The 16951-nt window shown below is 39.7% G+C and overlaps 1 protein-coding gene across 2 annotated transcripts; it reads left to right on the top strand.

Annotated features, from left to right (window-relative positions):
* Window positions 1–833: 833 nt before the first annotated feature.
* LOC109160309 (dynamin-related protein 4C-like) lies at window positions 834–15423 on the top strand. Of its 2 annotated transcripts, none has more exons than XM_019308623.1 (2): window positions 834–2973; window positions 15412–15423. In XM_019308623.1, exon 1 carries the CDS (start codon window positions 975–977, stop codon window positions 2934–2936), a length of 1962 nt encoding a protein of 653 aa, XP_019164168.1. In that variant the 5' UTR covers window positions 834–974; the 3' UTR covers window positions 2937–2973; window positions 15412–15423. The 2 variants fall into 2 exon arrangements, with proteins under 2 accessions (XP_019164168.1, XP_019164167.1); XM_019308622.1 differs by lacking the exon at window positions 15412–15423 and adding an exon at window positions 3789–3916 and having other exon boundaries at window positions 834–2932.
* The last annotated feature ends 1528 nt before the right edge of the window (window positions 15424–16951 follow it).

The raw sequence follows: 16951 nt of genomic DNA, 5'->3' as shown, positions 1-16951 counted from the left end.
GGGAGGCTACTTGATAGAATATATACCCCGGATTGTACCTCCCTGTACGTCTAGACTCTCGTTTATAACCAGGTCGGGGTCAAATGATTTGGGCCGTGGTCAAAGTCAAACCCGTCTCGACTAGGCCTATAAAAGGGGCCCTAGCCCTTCATTTTGAGAGTCCTTCCTCTTCTTCCCTTCACTCTCTCTCTTTCTCTAGACTCATAATTCCTCTCAAGTCTCTCTACAATGAATAAAAGAACATCCTTGAGATACATTTTTGGGGACTTCTCCCTTTTGTTCATACAGTTTACATACAATACATACTATATACACAGGAATAAACCATATCAACCCCTGAATTATTAGTAGTGTAAATGTTGTCCCTCAATTTTCAAAACGTGACATATATTATCCCTCTCCTGAATTTTTAGTGATACAAATGTGGTTATCTGCCCTTTTCCTTGTTCGAAAATCACGTTTTTTCTCCATTTTTCTTTCTTCGTTTGTTCTCCTTCCACCGACAACCATGTTTCTCATTATTTCTATTAAGAGATAAGCAATATATATCATGTTTTAAAAATTGAGAGGTAAAATTTACACATATAATAATCCAGAAATGACATTGATAATTGAAATATTTGTGAGGTACATAAAGTAGAATTTTTCCCCAATTAAATTATGTGTTTAGTACTTAAGTATGCATAGTATTAATGAACTAGGTAAGAAGTAAAGAACCAACAATTACTTCTCTTCTTTTTCACTTTTGGCCCTTTAATTTTTCTTTTCTTCTTCTCTTCTTGCTCCTCCCTTTATTCTTTTCTTGCATGCTTTCGACGGGTCCTATCTCTTAAAGCTTAAAGATGCAGTCTTATGTATGGCGCTAATGCTAATCCCCGAAATTGCATGCAGTAGCAAATAGCAATCAACTGATACTTTTGGGCAGACGAAAACTCTCACAGATCAATTCCACTTAAAAATATTTGCAGATTAAGATGGGCGAAGTATCCACTGAAGAACTGCCCATAGATAATGCGCCGATTATCTCATCCTACAATGGCCGCATCAGACCACTTCTCGACTGCATCGACAAACTCCGAGACCTCAACATCATGCAAGAGGGCATCCACCTTCCCACTATCGTCGTCGTCGGCGACCAGTCTTCCGGCAAGTCCAGCGTGCTGGAGTCACTCGCCGGAATCAGCCTGCCCAGAGGACAAGGGATTTCCACCCGAGTCCCGCTTATCCTCAGGCTCCAAAATCAGCCTAATCTTGCCAACCCAGAGATCCATTTGGAATATAATGGGAAAGTTGTCCCAACCGGTGAACCCCAGATTGCGGAAGCTATAACTCTCGCCACCGAGGAGATTGCCGGCCGGGGAAAAAGGATTTCTCACTCCCCTTTGACGCTGCTAGTGAAGAAGAGCGGAGTTCCTGATCTTACCATGGTGGATTTGCCCGGAATCACCAGAGTTCCGGTTCAGGGCCAACCTGACGACATCTACGAGCAGATTTCCAACATAATTATTGACTACATAACTTCAGAAGAAAGCATTATTCTGAATGTACTGTCGGCCACGGTCGACTTTCCGACATGTGAATCTATCAGAATGTCACGAATAGTCGATAAGACAGGAGAAAGGACTCTAGCTGTGGTGACTAAAGCTGATTTAGCTCCACAAGGCCTTCTTGAGAAAGTGACAGCCGATGAGGTGAAAATTGGGCTGGGATATGTTTGTGTTAGGAACAGAATCGGCTCTGAATCTTTCCAAGATGCCAGGAATGAAGAAGCTAATCTCTTTCAAACCCATCCTCTCTTGTCCAGGATTAACAAATCCATGGTTACAGTCCCGGTTTTGGCTGACAAGTTGGTGAGGATCCAGGAAAGTATCATCTCGAAATGCTTGCCCGACATTGTTAAGAAAATCAAGGAAAAACTTGCTACTAATCTGGCTGATTTGAACAGGCTCCCTCCAACTCTAACATCTATGGCTGAAGCTTTAACTGCATTAGTGCGGATTCTCAACTCTTCCAAGAATTCGTTGAGGAAAATTCTGGTGACAGGGGACTTTGAAGAGTATTCTGAAGAGACAGATATGCACTGCACTATCAAGTTGATGGAAATGCTCAATCAATACACTGCTGGGCTTAAATCGGAAAGTCTCGAAAATAATGGCACTTTCTTGATGGATGAAATTGCAGAACTTGAAACTGGTTTAAGAAATTTCCTGCCCCATCGTGTTCTTTCGTGTATGCTACAGGGAAGGCTCAACAAAGTTTCTGTTATGCTAGTGAAACTGGTGGGGGAGATGTGGGATTATATCGAAGCAGTCGTGATCAAAGTACTTGTGCATCATGCTGAGAATTGCCCACAACTCCAGTCTTGCACGAGGCGAGCTGCAGAGAATTTGATTGCCAAAAAGAAAGAGGAATCGATTAATTGGGTGATGCAGATGATTGGAATGGAGAAGTTTGGAGGATATACCTGTAATCCTGACTACCTCGCGACCTATAATAATCTCATGCGCAAGCAAGGAGAGTTGATTGAAAGGGTTTTTGGCAATACTCGGTACGAGTATCATTTCCAAATCACTGAAATTGGGGCTAATGCAATCCAACTTGGGCATCTGAGGAGTCATCAGCAAGATATGGTGAAACAAGCTTTCGATATAAAGATGAGGATGGTGGCTTACTGGAAGATTGTCCAGATGAGGCTTGTGGATAGCATGGCTTTGCACATCCTATTCCAATGTCAAAAGCTAGTGGATGTGGAGATGGAAGAGGAAGTTGTAAAGGATCTATCGGCACCTCATAATGGAGGCATCGAGAGGATGCTAGACGAACCGCCTATAGTTGCAGAGAAACGTCAATGCTTGAGCAAAAGTGTCGAGGTGCTCGAGGAATCGAGGGATGTCGTGGCCAAGATCATGGACAGAATTACACTCGGTGATGAGTAAGGAATATAATCTTGTTTTGTTTCTGAAATGAATCTATGTAGTTTGATGCATGTCTGTGCTTTGGTTAAACTTGTTTTGGTTGTTGATGCTAATGGTTATGGTGTTAGCCACTTGAAGCTGTGTAAAAGTCTGCAAATAAGCACAAGTAGTACTAACAATATAACTTTTGTGAAAATAAAAAAGAATTTGTGTGACCTTTAAATACAATTCAGTTAGGAGTATGTTAAAATTATCACCCTGCCATACATATCTACCTGCACTGGTATAGTTTTTGCCATCACTTTATAGTTTATATAGCTAAAAGCAAAATGACTACCAGCAATCAATCATTCTAAATACACTTTGGGGGTGTTTGGTAAATAGCTGTTAACTGATTGAGTTAGTGGGTTCGGCTAATTGATAGCATTAGGTGATTGTAGAAGAATATTTGGTAAATTAGCTGTTAGATGATTACATACAAAATAACTTTCTCAAAAAGCTGATCATTGAACAGCTTTTTGAATTTGAGCATTTTAGACCAATAAGGTGTTACAAAAAGCTAATTAATGAAACATTCATATTGATTGTTTAACCAAATCAAACAACTAATAGTGGTCAAATAAATCAAAATTGACTGATAGACTAACTATTTTACTAAACGAGACCTTTGTAATCGCTATCTACATAAAAAGCCCTAACAAGCTTTCTTTCTTGAAGAAAAACCATCAAGTATTTGGATCTGAATCCTGAAAATACCACTATATATTCATTCCTAGACCTTGCAAGATGCTTCAATCTAGTATGATGTATTCAATATGTTGTTTTAACTTATCTGTAAAGGGATAGCATTATATGGATTTTTTAATGTTGCAGATGATGAGAAGTTTGGAGGTTGTGTTTCCAGTCACCACAAAAGATCTTGCACCATTAAGGAAGTGGCTTGACAAACTGTGTAAATATATAAAAGGATTCCATAAATGTTGTATCTGTGAATATAGTAATAAATGGTGAATCCTATTTTCTACAGAGTTAACACTATGATAAAATTCAAGGTTTTATATGCTACAGTTGGAAAAAACCAGAGACCAAAACCACACGACATGTTATTAGTCTAATTATACCAGCGCCTCTAACTGCTGTAAGTTAAGCACGCAACCACAGAGTTCATTGGTTATCTGGTTGTTATACCCTATTTAAAATCAATTGATGATAAGTAAGTGTAAGCCATAGAGCCACGTCTCTGAATTCGACTAACCTAGCCAACGCCCAAAATATATATACCATCTCTTTTTCTTATAAAGATTTGTCTAACTCTGTGATCATGTTCAAGATTCAGAAGCATAAAAGATTTCAGTGTCACTCATACCTTTTAAGCGAAAAGTATTTTGCATATCCTGGTTGCACAAGTTTGACATCTTGTATCTCAAAAATTCGTGTTTCATCACTCTTGTTGCTAGTAAGGAAAATCTATCAAAAATTTTTAGGACAGTGTACTGCTTCACACACATGAATACTGTGATCAAGTTTTCCCTTATTTTCTAAGTCTTAGATTTATAATACAAGACTCATGTTGCTAAAACAATTTCTCCAAATGTGACTCATTTTTCAGCACCGTATGAAATTTCTTGTTAATCCCCTCAAACTTGATCATATATTATCCATGCATCATCCAATTTCTAAATTTAAATTTTAGAGTTGTTATCTTAAGATTATAGGCTTTTCAAAATCCTAAGATTATAGGCTCTTCAACTTCCTTAACTTCCACCTTGCTTAGTTCTTATTGAAGTGTCTGCAATGCTTCAAAATAAAATCAAACAGTCCTATAACATTCATTATTTTGATAGAATTTGCTAAGCAATCAAATTCAATTATTATATCTTTATTGTATCTCAAAGTTTGTATCTAAATATCATGCATGTTGCATTGGAAAAGATTAAAAATTGAACCAAATTCATACCGACCTTTAATTAATTATTGTTCATTCCCTACCAAAAAATTCTAAGGACCTTTATTTCCTACAAAAATTGTTTAGATGGTGTACACAATATAATGGAGTAATTAAAAGAATGCTGCAATATAATATAATAATGTTGTGTCAAAAAATATAAATTGAAAAGAAAATGGTGGAAACAGAATTAGAGCAACAACATATGTAACGTAGTTTTAATCATGTGATCTAGATATAGAGGCGGTAGTGATGGTAGTGGTGTTGGCCACCACTGGTCAACAATTTGAAGGATATTCTCATAAAAAAATATAGAGTAAATTTTAATTTTAATCCACTGACTATTGTACATGTATTAATTGCAACACTTGATTTTCAAAAATGTTAATTTAGTATCTTAACTATGCAATTCTTATCAACTTTGGTCACGCCGGCCAAATTATCGGCCAAATGTGACCGGAAAAATTTAAATCTTTTTAAGTTTTTTATTCATGGAGGCAAAACAGTCATTTTACATTTAAAAAAAAAAATTTATTTGCTTCTTTCTTCTTCGCGTACCACGCTCACCGCCGAGCCACCATTCTTGTCAGTTGTCACTGGCGGTATCATCAAGTTTGCAAGAACAAACGGTTTTTGCACTGCACAAGAACAAACAGTTTTTGCACCGCACAAGAAAGTTGAAATTACATACACCATTTCAATTATACTCATATATATATATATATATATATATATATATATATATATATATATATATATATATATATATTTATTTATTTATTTGACAAGATGCATTTCTGCAACACTCACTGTAATTTGGGACTTGAACCAACAGGGAAAGTAGGAGGACCCAAAATTAAATTTATAAATTAAAAAATAGAGAAAAAAAAAAAAGAGGTACGTACTGGAGTTGAAGATCCGGACCGAAAACACCCCTGCTCCAATATTATTATGGTTGAGTTAACGCACCATGAATTGATCGAGTTCTGAGTCCTTGGAGGAATCTCTGGAACCGAAAGAAGCTCGCTGCTTCCCTTCAAGTTCTTGTCAGACCGTCGAGAGATGCGTCACCACCTCCAGCGGAGCTCCTACCTTTTGGCAATCCATGTAAGCTTCCAAAAGTTTGGCCGGTGACATTTTTATCAGGAGAAGAACTAAGAGTGGAGAATGAAGAAGAACCAAGAAGAAAGATTGAAAAGAATGAAGAAGAAGGAAATGACTAATTTGCCCTTGAATTAAAAAAAATTAAAATGAATTAAAAGATTCCGGTCACATTTGGACGGCGTGATCAAAATTAATAAGAATTGCATAGTCAAGGTACTAAATTAACATTTTTGAAAGAAGTGTTGCAATTAACACAAGTGCAATAGTCCGTGGACTAAAATTAAAATTTTCTCAAAAATATATCATGTCGACGGGTATGGACTACTTGCACTTTGTGCATATAGTTTCTTCTGTTTGATTTTCTATTATTGCATTATTTGACTTCAAATTAGAATCAGGATGGCGAAGAAAGGGATGTTGATTCAAAAGGCGTTGAAGATGGGATCCGATTGTTGGTAGTTGGAGATGATGAGCGGTTACGTTTAGTGTGTTTCCTTAAGGTGTTAGCTTCTGAGCATTATATCAACTTTGCTAGAAAGATCCAAGAAAAATTCGAAGGAGATAAAAATCGATTGTTTGAGCCTAGAAGAAACATGGTTCGTCGTAACTACATGGGAGAGATGAGCCTGCCACCATGGGTTGAGTGTGTGGGAAAACCCAAAAACCTACCAAAAGATACGCACATATCTCATGGCCATGGCCAGATCATACTGTGCATTATCTTGGTGATCTTGAAGAGGGATATAAGATAGAATTAGATACCTCGCTAGTTGGAGTAGTTTCAGGGAGTTAGGGCAAAATGAGGTAGAAGATCTTGAAAGAGATATGAGGTAGAATTAGATACCCCTGCTAGTTGGAGTAGTTTCAGGAAGGTATGGGAAAATGAGGTAAAATTAGATCCCATCACCATTAGTTCAAGGAGTTTCAGGGAGACTCTACGTAGGATTATAATGGTTAAAGAAGATGATGGGGGTTATATGCCCATCAGACTTCATCTAAATCCGAGAATTGTGAATGCTAACAGATTAAAAACATCATTTCTTTTGAAGAGATACTGTAATGGTAGATATTGTCAGTGACTTTGGCTAAATCTTAAATTCTAACATGGTATCAGAGCATGTAGCTATTGATAACATTGTATCAGAGCCAGTGCTTGTAGCTAATTGATAACATTGTATCAGAGCCAGTGCTTGTAGCTAATTGATAACATTGTATAAGATCCAGTGCCTGTAGCTAATTGATCTTAGCTATAGCCAAAACCTGCCTATAGCCGTGGTATCAGAGCCTATAGCCAAAAGCCCACCCAAAAGATACACACAGATCTTATGGCCAAGGCCAGATCATACTGTGCATTATCTCGGAGCCAATAGACAAAAGCCCACACAAAAGATACGCACAGATCTTATGGCCATGGCCAGATCATACTGTGCATTATCTCGGAGCCTATAGCTAAAAGCCCACCCAAAAGATATGCACAGATCTCATGGCCATGGCCAGATCATACTGCGCATTATCTCGGAGCCTATAGCCAAAAGCCCACCCAAAAGATACGCACAGATCTTATGGCCATGGCCAAATCATACTGTGCATTATCTCGGAGCCTATAGCCAAAAGCCCACCCAAAAGATACGCACAGATCTCATGGCCATGGCCAGATCATACTGTGCATTATCTCGGAGCCTATAGCCAAAAGCCCACCCGAAAGATACGCACAGATCTTATTGCCATGGCCAGATCATACTGTGCATTATCTCGGAACCTATAGCCAAAAGTCCACCCAAAAGATACGCACAGATCTCATGGCCATGGCCAGATCATACTGTGCATTATCTCGGGGCCTATAGACAAAAGCCCACCCAAAAGATACGCACAGATCTCATGGCCATGGCCAGATCATACTGTGCATTATCTCGAAGCCTATAGCCAAAAGTCCACCCGAAAGATACGCACAGATCTCATTGCCATGGCCAGATCATACTGTGCATTATCTCGGAACCTATAGCCAAAAGCCCACCCGAAAGATACGCACAGATCTCATTGCCATGGCCAGATCATACTGTGCATTATCTCGGAGCCTATAGCCAAAAGCCCACCCAAAAGATACGCACAGATCTCATGGCAATGGCCAGATCATACTGTGCATTATCTCGGAACCTATAGCCAAAAGCCCACCCGAAAGATACGCACAGATCTCATTGCCATGGTCAGATCATACTGTGCATTATCTCGGAACCTATAGCCAAAAGCCCACCCAAAAGATACGCACAGATCTCATGGCCATGGCCAGATCATACTGTGCATTATCTCGGAGCCTATAGCCAAAAGCCCACCCGAAAGATACGCACAGATCTCATTGCCATGGCCAGATCATACTGTGCATTATCTCGGAACCTATAGCCAAAAGCCCACCCAAAAGATACGCACAGATCTCATGGCCATGGCCAGATCATACTGTGTATTATTTCGGTGATCTTGAAGAAGGATATGAGGCAGAATTAGATACATCGCTAGTTGGAGTAGTTTCAAGGAGGTAAGGCAAAATGAGGTAAAAGATCTTGAAGGAGGATATGAGGTAGAATTAGATACCCCTGCTAGTTGGAGTAGTTTCAAGGAGCTATGGGAAAATGAGGTAAAATTAGATACCCACACCATTAGTTGAAGAAGTTTCAGGGAGACTCTACGTAGGGTTATAATGGTTAAAGAAGATGATGGGGGTTATATGCCCATCAGACTTAATCCAAATCCGAGAGTTGTGAATGGTAACAGATTAAAAACATCATTTCTTTTGAAGAGATACTGTAATGGTAGATATTGTCAGTGACTTTGGCTAAATCTTAAATTCTAACATGATATCAGAGCATGTAGCTATTGATAACATTGTATCAGAGGCAGTGCTTGTAGCTAATTGATAACATTGTATAAGATCCAGTGCCTATAGCTAATTGACCTTAGCTATAGCCAAAACCTGCCTACAGCCGTGGTATCAGAGCCTATAGCTAAAAGCCCACCCAAAAGATACGCACAGATCTTATGGCCATGGCCAGATCATACTGTGCATTATCTCGGAGCCTATAGCCAAAAGCCCACCCAAAAGATACGCACAGATCTCATGGCCATGGCCAGATCATACTGTGCATTATCTCGGAGCCTATAGCCAAAAGCCCACCCGAAAGATACGCACAGATCTCATTGCCATGGCCAGATCATACTGTGCATTATCTCGGAGCCTATAGCCAAAAGCCCACCCAAAAGATACGCACAGATCTTATGGCCATGGCCAGATCATACTGTGCATTATCTCGGAGCCTATAGCCAAAAGCCCACCCAAAAGATACGCACAGATCTCATGGCCATGGCCAGATCATACTGTGCATTATTTCGGTGATCTTGAAGAGGGATATGAGGCAGAATTAGATACATCGCTAGTTGGAGTAGTTTCAAGGAGGTAAGGTAAAATGAGGTAAAAGATCTTGAAGGAGGATATGAGGTAGAATTAGATACCCCTGCTAGTTGTAGTAGTTTCATGGAGCTATGGGAAAATGAGGTAAAATTAGATCCCCTCACCATTAGTTGGAGGAGTTTCAGGGAAACTCTACGTTGGGTTATAATGGTTAAAGAAGATGATGGGGGTTATATCCCCATCAGACTTAATCCAAATCCGAGAGTTGTGAATGGTAACAGATTAAAAACATCATTTCTTTTGAAGAGATACTTTAATGTTAGATATTGTCAGTGACTTTGGCTAAATCTTAAATTCGAACATGATATCAGAGTATGTAGCTATTGATAACATTGTATCAGAGCCAGTGCTTGTAGCTAATTGATAACATTGTTTCAGAGCCAGTGCTTGTAGCTAATTGATAACATTGTATAAGATCCAGTGCCTATAACTAATTGATCTTAGCTATAGCCAAAACCTGCCTATAGCCGTGGTATCAAAGCCTATAGCCAAAAGCCCACCCAAAAGATACGCACAGATCTTATGGCCATGGCCAAATCATACTGTGCATTATCACGGAGCCTATAGCCAAAACCCACCCAAAAGATACGCACAGATCTCATGGCCATGGCCAGATCATACTGTGCATTATCTCGGAGCCTATAGCCAAAAGCCCACCCAAAAGATACGCACAGATCTTATGGCCATGGCCAGATCATACTGTGCATTATCTCGGAGCCTATAGCCAAAAGCCCACCCGAAAGATACGCACAGATCTCATTGCCATGGCCAGATCATACTGTGCATTATCTCGGAACCTATAGCCAAAAGCCCACCCAAAAGATACGCACAGATCTCATGGCCATGGCCAGATCATACTGTGCATTATTTCGGTGATCTTGAAGAAGGATATGAGGCAGAATTAGATACATCGCTAGTTGGAGTAGTTTCAAGGAGGTAAGGCAAAATGAGGTAAAAGATCTTGAAGGAGGATATGAGGTAGAATTAGATACCCCTGCTAGTTGGAGTAGTTTCAAGGAGCTATGGGAAAATGAGGTAAAATTAGATCCACTCACCATTAGTTGAAGGAGTTTCAGGGAGACTCTACGTAGGGTTATAATGGTTAAAGAAGATGATGGGGGTTATATGCCCATCAGACTTAATCCAAATCCGACAGTTGTGAATGGTAACAGATTAAAAACATAATTTCTTTTGAAGAGATACTTTAATGGTAGATATTGTCAGTGACTTTGGCTAAATCTTAAATTCTAACATGATATCAGAGCATGTAGCTATTGATAACATTGTATCAGAGGCAGTGCTTGTAGCTAATTGATAACATTGTATCAGAGCCAGTGCTTGTAGCTAATTGATAACATTGTATCAGAGCCAGTGCTTGTAGCTAATTGATAACATTGTATAAGATCCAGTGCCTATAACTAATTGATCTTAGCTATAGCCAAAACCTGCCTATAGCCGTGGTATCAAAGCCTATAGCCAAAAGCCCACCCAAAAGATACGCACAGATCTTATGGCGATGGCCAGATCATACTGTGCATTATCTCGGAGCCTATAGCCAAAAGCCCACCCAAAAGATACGCACAGATCTCATGGCCATGGCCAGATCATACTGTGCATTATCTCGGAGCCTATAGCCAAAAGCCCACCCAAAAGACACACACTGATCTCATGGTCATGGCCAGATCATACTGTGCATTATCTTGGAGCCTATAGCCAAAAGCCCACCCGAAAGATACGCACAGATCTCATTGCCATGACCAGATCATACTGTGCATTATCTCGAAACCTATAGCCAAAAGCCCACCCAAAAGATACGCACAGATCTCATGGCCATGGCCAGATCATACTGTGCATTATTTCGGTGATTTTGAAGAGGGAAATGAGGTAGAATTAGATACCTCGCTAGTTGGAGTAGTTTCAAGGTGGTAAGGCAAAATGAGGTAAAAGATCATGAAGGAGGATAAGAGGTAGAATTAGATACCCCTGCTAGTTGGAGTAGTTTCAAGGAGCTATGGGAAAATGAGGTAAAATTAGATCCCCTCACCATTAGTTGAAGGAGTTTTAGGGAGACTCTACGTTGGGTTATAATGGTTAAAGAAGATGATAGGGGTTATATCCCTATCAGACTTAATTTAAATCCGAGAGTTGTGAATGGTAACAGATTAAAAACATCATTTCTTTTGAAGAGATACTTTAATGGTAGATATTGTCAGTGACTTTGGCTAAATCTTAAATTCGAACATGATATCAGAGTATGTAGCTATTGATAACATTGTATCAGATCCAGTGCTTGTAGCTAATTGATAACATTGTATCAGAGCCAGTGCTTGTAGCTAATTGATAACATTGTATAAGATCCAGTTCCTATAGCTAATTGATCTTAGCTATAGCCAAAACCTGCCTATAGCCGTGGTATCAGAGCCTATAGCCAAAAGTCCACCCAAAAGATACGCACAGATCTCATGGTTATGGCCAGATCATACTTTGCATTATCTCGGAGCCTATAGCCAAAAGCCCACCCGAAAGATACGCACAGATCTCATTGCCATGACCAGATCATACTATGCATTATCTCGGAGCCTATAGCCAAAAGCCCACCCAAAAGATACGCACATATCTCATGGCCATGGCCAGATCATACTGTGCATTATCTCGGAGCCTATAGCCAAAAGCCCACCCGAAAGATACGCACATATCTCATGGCCATGGCCAGATCATACTGTGCATTATCTCGGCGCCTATAGCCAAAAGCCCACCCGAAAGATACGCACAGATCTAATGGCCATGGCCAGATCATACTGTGCATTATCTCGGAGCCTATAGCCAAAAGCCCACCCAAAAGATACGCACAGATCTCATGGCCATGGCCAGATCATACTGTGCATTATCTCAGAGCCTATAGCCAAAAGCCCACCCAAAAGATACGCACAGATCTCATGGCCATGGCCATATCATACTGTGCATTATTTCGGTGATCTTGAAGAGGGATATGAGGCAGAATTAGATACATCGCTAGTTGGAGTAGTTTCAAGGAGGTAAGGCAAAATGAGGTAAAAGATCTTGAAGGAGGATATGAGGTAGAATTAGATACCCCTACTAGTTGGAGTAGTTTCAAGGAGCTATGGGAAAATGAGGTAAAATTAGATCCCCTCACCATTAGTTGAAGGAGTTTCAGGGAAACTCTACGTTGGGTTATAATGGTTAAAGAAGATGATAGGGGTTATATCCCTATCAGACTTAATTTAAATCCGAGAGTTGTGAATGGTAACAGATTAAAAACATCATTTCTTTTGAAGAGATACTTTAATGGTAGATATTGTCAGTGACTTTGGCTAAATCTTAAATTCGAACATGATATCAGAGTATGTAGCTATTGATAACATTGTATCAGATCCAGTGCTTGTAGCTAATTGATAACATTGTATCAGAGCCAGTGCTTGTAGCTAATTGATAACATTGTATAAGATCCAGTTCCTATAGCTAATTGATCTTAGCTATAGCCAAAACCTGCCTATAGCCGTGGTATCAGAGCCTATAGCCAAAAGCCCACCCAAAAGATACGCACAGATCTTATGGCCATGGCCAGATCATACTGTGCATTATCTCGGAGCCTATAGCCAAAAGCCCACCCAAAAGATACGCACAGATCTTATGGCCATGGCCAGATCATACTGTGCATTATCTCGGAGCCTATAGCCAAAAGCCCACCCAAAAGATACGCACATATCTCATGGCCATGGCCATATCATACTGTGCATTATCTCGGAGCCTATAGCCAAAAGCCCACCCGAAAGATACGCACATATCTCATGGCCATGGCCAGATCATACTGTGCATTATCTCGGAGCCTATAGCCAAAAGCCCACCCGAAAGATACGCACAGATCTCATGGCCATGGCCAGATCATACTGTGCATTATCTCGGAGCCTATAGCCAAAAGCCCACCCAAAAGATACGCACAGATCTCATGGCCATGGCCAGATCATACTGTGCATTATCTCAGAGCCTATAGCCAAAAGCCCACCCAAAAGATACGCACAGATCTCATGGCCATGGCCAGATCATACTGTGCATTATTTCGGTGATCTTGAAGAAGGATATGAGGCAGAATTAGATACATCGCTAGTTGGAGTAGTTTCAAGGAGGTAAGGCAAAATGAGGTAAAAGATCTTGAAGGAGGATATGAGGTAGAATTCGATACCCCTGCTAGTTGGAGTAGTTTCAATGAGCTATGGGAAAATGAGGTAAAATTAGATCCCCTCACCATTAGTTGAAGGAGTTTCAGGGAGACTCTACGTAGGGTTATATTGGTTAAAGAAGATGATGGGGGTTATATGCCCATCAGACATAATCCAAATCCGAGAGTTATGAATGGTAACAGATTAAAAACATCATTTCTTTTGAAGAGTTACTGTAATGGTAGATATTGTCAGTGACTTTGGTTAAATCTTAAATTCTAACATGATATCAGAGCATGTAGCTATTGATAACATTGTATCAGAGCCAGTGATATTAGCTAATTGATAACTTTGTATAAGATCCAATGCCTATAGCTAATTGATCTTAGCTATAGCCAAAACCTGCCTATAGCCGTGGTATCAGAGCCTATAGCCAAAAGCCAACCCAAAAGATACGCACAGATCTTATGGCCATGGCCAGATCATACTGTGTATTATCTCGGAGCCTATAGCCAAAAGCCCACCCAAAAGATACGCACAGATCTTATGGCCATGGCCAGATCATACTGTGCATTATCTCGGAGCCTATAGCCAAAAGCCCACCCAAAAGATACGCACAGATCTTATGGCCATGGCCAGATCATACTGTGCATTATCTCGGAGCCTATAGCCAAAAGCCCACCCAAAAGATACGCACAGATCTCATGGCCATGGCCAGATCATACTGTGCATTATCTCGGAGCCTATTGCCAAAAGCCCACCCAAAAGATACGCACAGATCTCATGGCCATGGTCAGGGTCAGATCATACTGTGCATTATCTCGGTGATCTTGATGAGGGATATGAGGTAGAATTAGATACCCCCGCTAGTTTGAGTAGTTTCAGGGAGGTAGGACATAACGAGGTAGAAGATCTTGAAGGGGATATGAGGTAGAATTAGATACCCCTGCTAGTTGGAGTAATTTCAAGCAGGAATGGGAAAATGAGGTAAAATTAAGTCCCCTCACCATTAGTTGAAAGAGTTTCAGGGAGACTCTACGTAGGATTATAATGGTTAAAGAATATGATGGGGGTTATATGCCCATCAGACTTCATCCAAATCAAAGATTGTGAATGGTAACAGATTAAAAACATCATTTCTTTTGAGGAGATACTGTAATGGTAGATATTGTGAGTGACTTTGGCTAAATCTTAAATTCTAACATGGTATCAAGGCATGTAGCTATTGATAACATTATATCAGAGCTAGTGCTTGTAGCTAATTGATAACATTGTATAAGATCCAGTGCCTATAGCTAATTGATCTTAGCTATAGCCAAAACCTACCTATAGTCGTAGTATCAGAGCCAATAACCAAAACTTGCCTATAGCCAAAAGCCCACCCAAAAGATACGCACAGATCTCGTGGCCATGGCCATACCATACTGTGCATTATCTCGGTGATCTTGAAGAGGGATATGAGGTAGAATTAGATACCCACGTTAGTTGGAGTAGTTTCAGGGAGGTAAGGGAAAATGAGGTAGATGATTTTGAAGGGGATATGAGGTAGAATTAGATACCCCTGCTTGTCAGAGTAGTTTGAGGGAGGTAGGGGAAAATGAGGTAAAATTAGATCCCTCACCATTAGTTGGAGGAGTTTCAGGGATACTATACGTATGATTATAATGGTTAAAGAATATAATGGGAGTTATATCCCCATCAAACTTCATCTAAATCCAAGAGTTGTGAATGGTAACAAATTAAAAACTTCATTTCTGTTGAGTAGATACTGTAATGGTAGATAGGAGAATTTTTTTGATATAATGAGAGGTTGTGTTGCTGCCCTGGCTGATGTAGAAGGAGTCCAACACAATGTTGATGGATTTTTAGACACTGGTGATTACTTGGATCACTATTTTGAAAATTATAGATTTGTTTTGAACAGATTTGTTTCGAACACGGAGACGGAGATGGAAGTGGAAGTAATTACTGAAGAAGACATTGATACAACAAATTGGGGAGCAAAAGAAGAAATATAACCAAGCAAGAAGCCGAAAAAATTATGCAAAGACGGTTGAATTTAACACAAAGGCTGCTGTCCAATCTTCTGTGCAGCAAGTTGTTTATGATATTGTGGGTAGTTGATATCTTGTTCATCCTAGTGTTAATAGTAGTTTATGCAATAACATTTGCATTATAGCCCAGTTAAGTGACTTTGGCTGAATCTTAGATTCTAACATGGTATCAGAGCATGTAGTTATTGAAAACATTGTATCAGAGCTAGTGCTTGTAGCTAATTGATAACATTGTATCAGAGCCAGTGCTTGTAGCTAATTGATAACATTGTATCAGATCCAGTGCCTATAGCTAATTGATCTTAGCAATCTAACATTGTATCAGAGCTAGATTCTAACATGGTATCAGAGCTTATAGCCAAAACCTTACTTTATGCAACCTGATGACATCTACGAGTATATTCCCAACATAATTATTGAGAATCAACGTTTAAAAAGGCGCAACTGAGGCACACATCAGTGTAAGGCATAAGATTATGGCAATGAGGCGTACACCTCTTATGCAAGATAAGAAGTGTACGCCTCAACCGCCAAAGGCGTAATTCTTAGGTGAATAGGTTAGCCCAAACATTTTTGCAGAGCCCAAATTGTTTTTTAAAGCCTAATGAAAAAGACCCAACCCTAATAGGAAATATACCCAACCCTAATTTGATTAAAAATAGTAGAAGAAGTTTGAAAATAAAAAGTGAAACATGTGCCCTCCTCCGGCGAGCTGCGAGCTGTGATTTGTGAGAAACTTGCGACGTGGCTTCCACTCTCCGACAACCTCCACCCTTTGGCGAGAGAGTAAAAGACATTTTTGGTCCTAAACTTATAGTTGCACGGACAATTTTAGTCCTCTATAAAAAAAAAATTTAGACAATTTATGGACACACTTATTATGATGAGGACAATTTTGGTCCTCCGTCTATTAATTTCGTTAGTTGACCGTCACTGAAGGGCATTTCTGTCAATTTAACAAAACTCAATCCCATTTTGTTCTCCAAATTCAATTTTGTTTGTTTTGGTAGGGGGTTTAACTTCCGATTAGATGACTGGTGGATTTTATCCAATTTTCTTCACCAAACTAGAGCTCGCACAGGGATTCGCCGTCTGCTTTGATATGGCTTGAATTACCTAATTTTCCTATTCATCTCTTTAATTTGGATATGACTTCACGTATTTGTTCTCCAATTGGAAAATTTGTAGCCCTAGATATGGCGACAATTAGAAGAACGAGGCCAAATGTGGCCAAGGCTAATGTAGAAATTGATGCATCTAAGTCTATTATTGACCGAATTTGGGTAGAATTTGGG

The sequence above is a fragment of the Ipomoea nil genome, unplaced genomic scaffold, assembly GCF_001879475.1.
Source record: "Ipomoea nil cultivar Tokyo-kokei standard unplaced genomic scaffold, Asagao_1.1 scaffold2845, whole genome shotgun sequence".
Taxonomy (NCBI): domain Eukaryota; kingdom Viridiplantae; phylum Streptophyta; class Magnoliopsida; order Solanales; family Convolvulaceae; genus Ipomoea; species Ipomoea nil.
Note: the sequence above shows the minus strand (reverse complement) of the source record. Positions and strands in the feature narration are given on the sequence as shown.

Excerpts from the sequence above, each read along its gene's own strand:
- LOC109160309 (XM_019308623.1), top strand. The coding sequence starts at position 975 with ATGGGCGAAGTATCCACTGAAGAACTGCCCATAGATAATGCGCCGATT.